The sequence below is a fragment of the Lepidochelys kempii genome, chromosome 12 (assembly GCF_965140265.1).
Source record: "Lepidochelys kempii isolate rLepKem1 chromosome 12, rLepKem1.hap2, whole genome shotgun sequence".
Lineage (NCBI taxonomy): Eukaryota > Metazoa > Chordata > Testudines > Cheloniidae > Lepidochelys > Lepidochelys kempii.
Genome location: NC_133267.1, coordinates 8,152,773 through 8,163,611, shown reverse-complemented (window position 1 = coordinate 8,163,611; position 10,839 = coordinate 8,152,773). Strand labels below are relative to the sequence as shown.

At 53.0% G+C, this 10,839-nt stretch overlaps 1 protein-coding gene across 1 annotated transcript; it reads left to right on the top strand.

Moving 5' to 3' along the window:
* The first annotated feature begins 5,392 nt into the window (after positions 1 to 5,392).
* Positions 5,393 to 7,481, top strand: LOC140896166 (metallothionein). The gene is made up of 3 exons (XM_073307464.1): positions 5,393 to 5,648; positions 6,382 to 6,447; positions 7,238 to 7,481. The coding sequence occupies exons 1-3, from the start codon at positions 5,618 to 5,620 to the stop codon at positions 7,330 to 7,332; spliced, it is 192 nt and encodes a 63-aa protein (XP_073163565.1). The 5' UTR covers positions 5,393 to 5,617; the 3' UTR covers positions 7,333 to 7,481.
* The last annotated feature ends 3,358 nt before the right edge of the window (positions 7,482 to 10,839 follow it).

Sequence of the window (10,839 nt, the reverse complement as noted above, 5' to 3'; positions counted from 1 at the left end):
AAGATGCAAAATAGCTTGTACATAAAACTCAATGGCCTGTATTTCCAGCTCTTTCAAAACAAATAACTGCTCCCCTCCTTAGTAGCAAGACACTTTAGATTTCTGTTAGGTATTAAAACCTACCATTCAAAGTGGGGTAATTTTCCTTCTTTTAAATGGCTTTTCTAGCACTGTTAAGGTCACATCCTGTAGCCTTTCCTCTGACAAAATTCCCCCACTGCCAAAGGCAAGCTCCTAATTACAAGTGCTCACTGCAACTCTATGTTAACTCCTGAGGCTTTAAAGGTTTACTTGGGTAAAACTCCCATTGCAGTCAATGAAAGTTGTGCATAGGGCAAATGCTGATAAAGGCATTCTTTATCAGCATTCTGATTATGTTACCTGTAAGAATCACTGTATTATCTTTTCCCTCCTGCTTGCTTTACTTTCCATGTAGACTAGTCCCAGTAGGACTTCGCCACACAAGCCCAGAGACAATCTGGAGGCTGCTAGGCATCCTGAACTCCTGCTTGCATCAGTGGCAAGCTGAAAGCACTTGAAGGATCAGGCCCTATGCAAAGCAATAATTGTGATAAAGTGGGATTCTGCTCAGAGTACAATATGTACCTGCAGAGGCTAGCATGTATACCTCTGTCCATTCTGAGTACCAGCTATCATGCTCCCTCATCACAGTCATCTATCACAAGCAGCGATATAGAGCTGAACTATTTGAGCCATAATGGGGTCCCAATGATCTTGTATAGGCAGCAGGTTTAAAACGAACAAAAGGAAGTATTTCTTCACACAACGCACAGTCAACCTGTGGAAGTCTTTGCCAGAGGACGTTGTGAAGGCCAAGACTGTAATAGGGTTCAAAAAAGAACTAGATAAGTTCATGGAGGATAGGTCCATCAATGGCTATTAGCCAGGAGGGGCAAGGATGGTGTCCCTAGCCTCTGTTTGCCAGAAGCTGGGAATGGGAGATGGGATGGATCACTTGATAATCACCTGTTCTGTTCATTCCCTCTGGGGCACCTGGCATTGGCCACTGTCGGAAGACAGGATACTGGGCTAGATGGACCTTTTGGTCTGACCCAGTCTGGCCGTTCTTAAGGTGTATTTCTCCCATATTCCCCAGTCACAACTCTCTACTTCTTGTGCTGTTCTGCCTTGTGTGAACACTTCTCATGGGTGGATGCACAGCCACCCACAGATAGAAGTAGGAGCACTCCAGCACATCCCATATATGTGACCTTACCCCTACCGACCCAACTCACAATTGGGAAGTGGGCTGGAGTTGTGCGACTGCGCAGGAGCCATTTACTCTGTAATTGCAGAACTGTAACCCAGTGCTCATCTCCCCCCTCATCACATGATGCCACGGTCAGCCTGTGCCACGTGTCAGCAGTCTCATGTCCAGGGCTCCATAAACACCTCTATGTAGGTCAGCGCGAAAAGCACTCACTCAGTAGGATATGCCACTCCTCCACTATACTCAGTCTCATTTATTCTCTGGAGAACCTTTCTCTGATTCGTCTTATTTATCCTCACTCCAAGCTTTGTTGTTCCAGCCTCAGTGATTCTTGAGTTTTGCTATCTGCATGGATGTCTTCCAGCTGCAGGAGGTTCTCATTAGATACACTTGCTCTGCCCTGAGCTGGTATCCAACCAACAACCCAGCAGGCTCCTGTAGTCCAGCCTAGAGAAGAGGCATCTTCCTTGGAGTTTCAGAGTAGCAGCCGTGTTAGTCTGTATTCGCAAAAAGAAAAGGAGGACTTGTGGCACCTTCGAGACTAACCAATTTATTTGAGCATAGCTCATGCTCAAATAAATTGGTTAGTCTCGAAGGTGCCACAAGTCCTCCTTTTCTTCTTCCTTGGAGTGTTTCTCACAGTAAGGAAGAAGCAGGATTCAGTTGTGATGATTATAAAAGGGGTTGAGGTTGTTGAGGTTCCCGGACACAAACAGCTACTGTCGTTCTCTCTAGCTTCCAAGCTAAGTAACATCAGCTAGTGTCACCACACAGCGCCTCCCTAAATCTTGGACGGAGCTTGATTGCACACTAGCATGCCTGGGCGCCATAATTCACCACCAGGGAGGCAACACCGGCAGCTCTAGTGCAAACGGGACCCTGGTGTTTTCACCTCCCTGCCATGTCACCCTGTGGGAGCGGGAGATGACATGACGGTGAACACCCCTGATCCCTGTTGCCACCAGCACTTTCCAACGGCGACCACCGTGTGGCATACAGGGGCCAGAAAGGTGCTGCAAAGAGCCAAAGCAGAATGTGTGTGGCCACTCTGTTCTCCTCCTGGCTCCCCACCCCCAGCATGCAAGGCGCAGGGTTCAGGGCAGGGGGACAGGCCCCCAGAACATAGTCCTGTGGAGATGCTGGGCTGTGTTACAGCCCATAGGCAGGCCAGGAGAGGTGATCCCAAACGGACCCATTTCCTAGCACAGACACAGCTTCGGCCAGCACGAAATCAGGGGGGCTGAGAGCCACTGAACGCATTGTAAACCCTGCATAGGATTGAAACCACTTCAAGCCAGGGGGTGTGGCAGCCCCCCAGCACCTCTGTTCCCAGCGCCTGTGTGAGCCTTAGAGCTGGCCCTGATCGGTGGGTGCGATTGGAACAGCTGCCCCCCAGGCCCTCTAGTGCCATGGTCCTGATTAGGGAAACAAAATAACCATCACACTCAGGAAGAAAAGGAGGACTTGTGGCACCTTAGAGACTAACCAATTTATTTGAGCATGAGCTTTCGTGAGCTACAGCTCACTTCGTCGGATGCATGCCGGGGAAACTGCAGCAGACTTTATATATACACCGAGAATATGAAACAATACCTCCTCCCACCCCACTGTCCTGCTGGTAATAGCTTATCTAAAGTGATCATCAGGTGGGCCATTTCCAGCACAAATCCAGGTTTTCTCACCCTCCACCCCCCCCACAAATTCACTCTCCTGATACACGTCGCTCTCAGCGCCCTGGGCAATCGTACCGTGCACCGCACTCGGGCAGGGGAGGGGGCCGGGGCCGGGGGTCGCACTCAGCGCCCTGGGGTCTATGAGGGAATCGCACCGTGCACCGCACTCGGGCAGGGGAAGGGGCCGGGGGTCGCACTCAGCGCCCTGGGTGGGTCTACGCTGGAACCGCACCGTGCACCGCACTCGGGCAGGGGAAGGGGCCGGGGGTCGCACTCAGCGCCCTGGGTGGGTCTATGCGGGAATCGCACCGTGCACCGCACTCGGGCAGGGGAAGGGGCATGGGGTCGCACTCAGCGCCCTGGGGTCTATGAGGGAATCGCACCGTGCACCGCACTCGGGCAGGGGAGGGGGCCGGGGGTCGCCCTCAGCGCCCTGGGTGGGTCTATGCGGGAATCGCACCGTGCACCGCACTCGGGCAGGGGAGGGGGCCGGGGGTCGCCCTCAGCGCCCTGGGTGGGTCTATGCGGGAATCGCACCGTGCACCGCACTCGGGCAGGGGAAGGGGCCGGCGGTCGCCCTCAGCGCCCTGGGTGGGTCTATGCGGGAATCGCACCGTGCACCGCACTCGGGCAGGGGAAGGAGCCGGGGGTCGCACTCAGCGCCCTGGGTGGGTCTACGCTGGAATCGCACCGTGCACCGCACTCGGGCAGGGGAAGGGGCCGGGGGTTGCACTCAGCGCCCTGGGTGGGTCTATGCGGGAATCACACCGTGCACCGCACTCGGGCAGGGGAGGGGGCCGGGGGTCGCCCTCAGCGCCCTGGGTGGGTCTATGCGGGAATCGCACCGTGCACCGCACTCGGGCAGGGGAAGGGGCATGGGGTTGCACTCAGCGCCCTGGGGTCTATGCAGGAATCGCACCGTGCACCGCACTCAGGCAGGGGAAGGGGCCGGGGGTCGCACTCAGCGCCCTGGGTGGGTCTACGCTGGAATCGCACCGTGCACCGCACTCGGGCAGGGGAAGGGGCCGGGGGTTGCACTCAGCGCCCTGGGGTCTATGCAGAAATCGCACCGTGCACCGCCCTCGGGCAGGGGAGGGGGCCAGGGGTTGCCCTCAGCGCCCTGGGTGGGTCTATGCGGGAATCGCACCGTGCGCCGCACTGCGGAGGCCTCTGCACTCAGCGCCGGGGCCTGCGCGGGGAACCGCGCCCTGCAATGCGCTCAGGGAGAGCAGGCTGCCACTCAGCGCCCTGGTCTGTGTATTGCACTCGGGGCGCAGGCGTTTCCACACCGCGCCCGGGTCTCTGCGGGGTTAGCACCGCGCAATGCGGTGGGGGGGGATGTTTACAGTTTGCACACGGCGCCCTGGTGTGTGCGGAGCTAGCACCGCGCAATGCAGGGGGGGGATGTTTACAGTTTGCACACGGCGCCCTGGTGTGTGCGGGGCTAGCATCGCGCAATGCGGGGGGGGGGAGGGATGTTTACAGTTTGCACACGGCGCCCTGGTGTGTGCGGGGCTAGCATCGCGCAATGCGGGGGGGGGGGGAGGGATGTGTCCAGTTTGCACACGGCGCCCTGGTGTGTGCGGGGCTAGCATCGCGCAATGCAGGGGGGGGAGGGATGTTTACAGTTTGCACACGGCGCCCTGGTGTGTGCGGGGCTAGCATCGCGCAATGCAGGGGGGGGGAGGGATGTTTACAGTTTGCACACGGCGCCCTGGTGTGTGCGGGGCTAGCATCGCGCAATGCAGGGGGGGGGGAGGGATGTTTACAGTTTGCACACGGCGCCCTGGTGTGTGCGGGGCTAGCATCGCGCAATGCAGGGGGGGGGAGGGATGTTTACAGTTTGCACACGGCGCCCTGGTGTGTGCGGGGCTAGCATCGCGCAATGCGGGGGGGGGGAGGGATGTTTACAGTTTGCACACGGCGCCCTGGTGTGTGCGGGGCTAGCATCGCGCAATGCAGGGGGGGAGGGGATGTTTACAGTTTGCACACGGCGCCCTGGTGTGTGCGGGGCTAGCATCGCGCAATGCGGGGGGGGGAGGGATGTTTACAGTTTGCACACGGCGCCCTGGTGTGTGCGGGGCTAGCATCGCGCAATGCAGGGGGGGGGAGGGATGTTTACAGTTTGCACACGGCGCCCTGGTGTGTGCGGGGCTAGCATCGCGCAATGCGGGGGGGGGAGGGATGTGTCCAGTTTGCACACGGCGCCCTGGTGTGTGCGGGGCTAGCATCGCGCAATGCAGGGGGGGGAGGGGATGTTTACAGTTTGCACACGGCGCCCTGGTGTGTGCGGGGCTAGCATCGCGCAATGCAGGGGGGGAGGGGATGTTTACAGTTTGCACACGGCGCCCTGGTGTGTGCGGGGCTAGCATCGCGCAATGCGGGCGGGGGGGGATGTGTCCAGTTTGCACACGGCGCCCTGGTGTGTGCGGGGCTAGCACCGCGCAATGCGCTCCGGGAGGCTTTGCACGCAGCTCTGTGCGGGGGCACCCCCGAGCCCTGTGCGATGCGCTCGGCACGGCCGGGTTTGCACGCAGCGCTGTGCGGTGATAGCAGCTCCGCTCGCTGCTTCGGGGCCCGTGTGCAGGGCTGGCGGGGGCGGTGGTTTTGCGCCCGCTCCCACGCCTCGGCCGGGATAAATAGGAGGCGGCGGGCAGCTCCCCTCCACACCTCGCCTCGCCTCCTCCGTGTGACTGAGCCGCGCCCGTGAGCCATGGATCCCCAGGACTGTCTTTGTGCTACCGGTGAGTGACTCCTCCCGCTGCGGAGACGCACAGACCCTGCTCCAAGCTGCTGGGCGGGTTATGGGGCTCCGCTTCCCCCTCGCTGGGAAACAGCCACGCTCCTTGCAGGGGAAGGGGAAGGATCAGGATCGACGCACCCGGGAGCGGCTCTGGCCTCTCCCTTCGGGGCCGCTGTGAAATCTCTGCGACTGGCTCCTGCAAACCAAACTCCCTGGTTCAAATGTCACTTGCTTTTACCTTCGCGCCCCGGGCTGGCTTGTAAAGATCCTTTTCCAGCGGGGGGGGGGGGTCCATTTGTAGGCTACTTTCCAATATATCCCCATGGAGCGGGGAAAAGATTTTGCAGTGAATTTTTGTCAGATCCAGGTAACAAGACCGATTCAAACCAAGGGATAACCTAGGGGTAATTCGTACTTAGCAGGGCAATGGGAAGCAATTGACTGAGATGAAACCTGTTGATCGGGGGTAATCAATTATTTGTTGTCAAGGTCCAAATTTATTGGTCAAGGTCCAGACTCAGGAGAAAAGAATATAATAATAACAAGTTAATAAGACTCTTTGTGGTGTGTTAAACACCTGGGGGTTTGGTCCATGGTCTGTCTATTGACTTTCCCTGTTGTTGAGGTTTTTTTTTTTCATGTGGGTGATAAAATTCTCCCCTTGCCCCCCGATTGTCCTCTTAATTTTAGTCCAGCTGTGATGCTCATTTCCCCCCCCCCCCTTTATCTACCAGGTGGCTCCTGTACCTGTGCTGACTCCTGCAAATGCAAGAATTGCAGGTGCACCTCTTGCAAAAAGAGTGAGTATTTCTCTCCCCCTCCCCCCCTTTAAAAATGTTTTGTCAACCAAGCAGTTGCCTGCCTTGCTGAGACTGAGATGAATGAGGGTTTTGTGACTGGCTTCCATGGCAGCAGTATGGAGGCTGGAATATAGAAGCTAGAATTTCTGGCCTTGATCTAGCAAAACAATTAAGCCTGTGCTCAACTTTTAGTCTGTGGGAGTGGGCTGTGCTTTATGGGCCTGCTGCAAAGCCCATCAAAGGGAAAATGAGTCTTGCCTTTCATTTCAGTGGGATCTTGGGATCAGGCTGCAAGTACTTTGCTGACAGGGAATGGTCTTAAGCATATGCTTTAAGATAAGCAGGTGCTTTGCTGAAGCAGGGCATCTGTTGTTAAACTGTATACTTATTTTTGAAGTGTGGGCCTGAAAGGTGGAATCCGTGTCCTTTCCATAAGTATAATTTGTAAAAACTTCTCTACTTTCCAATGCCAACTAGTTGTTTTTTTCATATGCTGAGTGTTCTTAACAAAACTGTTGGGTCAGAGCAAGGATGCTGACCTATATTAAGGTGAGAAATGACCCAGGATTGTCCAGTCTTGACTTTTATGTGGTCTTTGTGAGGAATATGTATTAACAATACAACTGAGATGTTTTAATATTTTATAAAGTATAGTTCACAGCATGGTTTTGCTCCTTGTCTTGTCCATGTTGAACTTCCTTAAATTCTTACAGGGGAGGGTTGTTGGTGTGTGTTTGGTTTGTTTTTCGTCTGGCATCTCCAATAATCTTGTCTTGATTTTTGTCAACAGGTTGTTGCTCCTGTTGCCCAGCTGGATGCAATAATTGTGCCAAGGGCTGTGTCTGCAAAGATCCAGCAACCAGTAAATGCAGCTGCTGTTCTTAAAATGGCTATTTTCTGTTCTCCTGTAAATATTCTGTATGAAGGGAGAAACCTAATTTTGTTTGTAATGTAGCAATGACTATTTTGTACCTTTCATAGAAATGTTGATTTGAGGTTGAATGAAAATAAAGGCCATGATTGGAGAAATGTAATGCTGGACTTACTCAGCATGTTCATTCAATTCAGTGATTTCCAGCTTGCAAGACTAAACCCCCTGTTCAGAGTTTAGTTCTTGCACAGGGCGTTAGCAGCACATCTCATGGGAGCATTAACAAGAACCCAGAGAATGCAGCTCACGCATGAAGCTTTAGCATGGGCTTGGCTTTGCTTTTGCCAGCAGAACTTCAGGCAAAAGGAGAAATGTTTTCAAACACAGTATTTCTGTAGTGGTGGCTCTGAAAGTTGTTTTTGTCCCTTGGTAGCAAGGAGAAGCAGCCTAGGAATCGCTGTGCCTAGAACACAGGGCCTAGTTCTGCAAGATGCTGACCCTCAATCCATTGTGCCAATTCAGATGCAAGTCCAATGCAGAGGGGTGAAGTCTAAACTGCCGTAACATCCCTTCATCCTGATTTCTTAACACACATATTACATCAACTTGGGGCCTGTCTACACCGCCACTTCCAAATGCATTTATAACCAGCTAGTGACAGGGCTGGCTCAGAACATCTTTTGTGTCTACATGACATGGTTAGTAGCTGCAGCAGCTTACTCTATCCCCCAGGCTGGGAACATGGCGGTCTTCCTGTAACCAGCCCACAATGCTTTACGGTCTAGATAGGCTCCCCAACTCTGCAGGGATAACTGATCTGGCTAGCCTTCCAGCTCACTGCAGTAGGCCAGGATCTTCCAAACTAGGTTGCTGTAGGTGTTGCTCTGTATATATGGCCTGTAGGCACTCTACTCACATGAAGCCCTGTAGGCAAGCTGCTCAGAATGCAACAATACAAATACAACCAGCCACAAGGGTAGACATGGACATACAAAGGTTAAGGGGAAATAGCTGACTTAGCTACAGTCTCACTAATTAAAAACCAGGGGCTCATTAGAGTTTGTACACCTTTAATTGTGTTGGAAGGAAGAGGGGCTTAATAGCCCCTCGGTTATCATATTAGGACTTGTTGGCTTCTTGGTTGCTTGTCTGGGGGTTGCCGGGGTACCCATTTGTTAGCAGTGGGACTCATAAAATGACACAGCAAGTAGTTACTATAGCCAGAGGAAAAGCCATTCCTGGGGCTGTTTTTTTTACTGACAGGTGGCAGAAATGACTGAGAATGAGAGGGGAGCTAGCTGAGAAAGAGTGACCATGTGCACCTGCAAGGAATTGGAGGAGGGAGCAGGGCAGCACAAGGATATGAGCTTTCAGGATGGCAGACTGGGGAATTAAGAAATCTAGTGAGGAGGCTGCACTGGGTGGATTAAAATCTACCACTTTAGAAAACGACCAGCTAAAGAGTGTGCAGTGCTCGGATGCTCCAGTAATGGGGGCCATAAAAGTACCCAAGATAAATAGAGCATGAGCCATGATGTGGCAGCAAAGAAGGCCCATGTCATTTTGGATCCCACATGTGGAGGGAGGCCATGGCCTCCTTGCCCCCTTCTGGGGCACTAGGAGTCTCTTAGGAATCCACGTTGTTTATTGTTGCTTGTATGCTCCCTTCTAAACTGCTAGATTTTAATACGTCTTCCCATTGCATCTGGCCAGAATCCATCTCCTAATTCTTGCTGCTCAGCAATTCCATAGCCTGGCTGGGCAAGCAAAGTGAGGTCTAACACTCAACTCTGGCATTACTAGTCTATTTATCCTCATAAAATCCCTGTGAGAATGGGACTGTGCTATTATCCCTACTGTATAGATGGGAAACTGAGGCGCAGAGAGACTATGTGACTAAGGCCTTTTCTACACAAAAAAAATTAAGTCAACCTAAGTTAGGTCAACGTACAGCTACCACAGTAATTACTGTAGTGGTTCATGTCCACACGATGCCCCCCACGTCGGTGGTACATGTCCTCCCCAGGAGCACTTCCACCAACTTAACTGTGTGAAGTATTGTGGGACACTGGAGCCCCTGGCCCAGGGATGTGTGGGTCAGGCTGTCAGCCCTAGGGTGGCTGGGCTCCCGCTGTGAGCTCCGTTCAGGGCTGGCAGCCAACAGGCAATGTAAGTAACACAGTATCTCCATAGACATGGCGTCACCCTAACGACATCGACCTAAGCACTACGCCTCTCATGGAGGGGGCGTTATTAGGTCAGTGTAGCGGGCAACGGACATCAGCGGGAACAACGCTGTAGTGTAGACACTGATAAGAGTTAGGTTGACATAAGATGCCTTACGTCCGCCTAACCGTAGTTTAGACCAAGCCTAAGGAAATCTGTGGCAGAGCAGAAAACTAGACCTAGATCTCCCAAGTGGCACCCTTAACCACTGCATCATCCTTCCTCTCAAAGGCGAGCTTCTGGCTAACATGCTGCTAGCTTCTAGCTAACATTATCAGCCCTTGGGCTCTTTCAAGATTACAGCCTCCCTGGTGCTCCCTCCGGGTGAGTATGCTAGATATGAGCTGGCAGTGCAGTAAGGCACGAATGCAATACTGGGCTGTGTGTCACCGGACAGGGAGAAGATAGCTCCCTACTTCACAGCATGTGGAGTATTGTGTTCAGGCCAGAGCCCCTCGGTACTGGAAAGATAGTAAAGAATTGGAGGGAGCTCTGAGAAGAGAAACAAAATTAATCAGGAGGCTGGAGGGGGTCTGGTTTCTGAGGAAAGACTGGAAATGTGGTTCAATACTTAGAACTGGGCTAAGGAAGGATGGCTAAAGTGGGGTGGGTGGGCATGAGGAAATGCTGCTCGTATCTGAAGGGTGTAAACCCCAAGGAAGGAAAGGGATTATTGAGCACAGTACACAGGGAGCACCCAGAGGGTGATAGGAGGAAATTAAGAAGGGGAACGTTCAGGCTGAATATCAGTCAGTGGGAGCTGGAGATACTCAGTGCCCTGGAACATTAGCCCAAGGTGTTGCAGGATTGGTGCCCCAAAACGGCAACACCCACTATCCGGGCACTTTTTGAAAATGTTTTATATTTGATCTGTCAGTTGTGGCTTTTCCTTCATCATCCCGGGCAACCACGAGTAGAGTTACCACCTTTGAAATGCAAAAATCCAGCAGTTCCGCCACCCCCACAAAACAAGCCCCAGGCAACCCCAACCACAAGGTAACTCCAGAATCTCCCTCCCCCTTCAACAGCCACTTATTGTATCTAGAGAGCTAACACATATGGATAAGATTGATGACATCGTTTTCTTAAACTGCAGAAGTGGAAGCACGGTAGCATCTTTAGCTGGACACAGAAACTTTTAACATCAGGTATCCCAGTATATTGTAATAATAATGCAAATCTTTAGACCCAGGTAAAAAAACCCCAGCAGATTAAATTATTTTTCTGCCAGCTGGCAATGCCATAAAAGAACTGGCCAGACCAGTCAAATACTGGCCCTACCAGGTGGTGACCCT

Coding starts and splice junctions, on each gene's coding strand:
- LOC140896166 (XM_073307464.1), top strand. CDS start 5,618: ATGGATCCCCAGGACTGTCTTTGTGCTACCG. Junction 5,649..6,381: donor GGACTGTCTTTGTGCTACCG/GTGAGTGACTCC, acceptor TTTATCTACCAG/GTGGCTCCTGTACCTGTGCT. Junction 6,448..7,237: donor GTGCACCTCTTGCAAAAAGA/GTGAGTATTTCT, acceptor TTTTGTCAACAG/GTTGTTGCTCCTGTTGCCCA.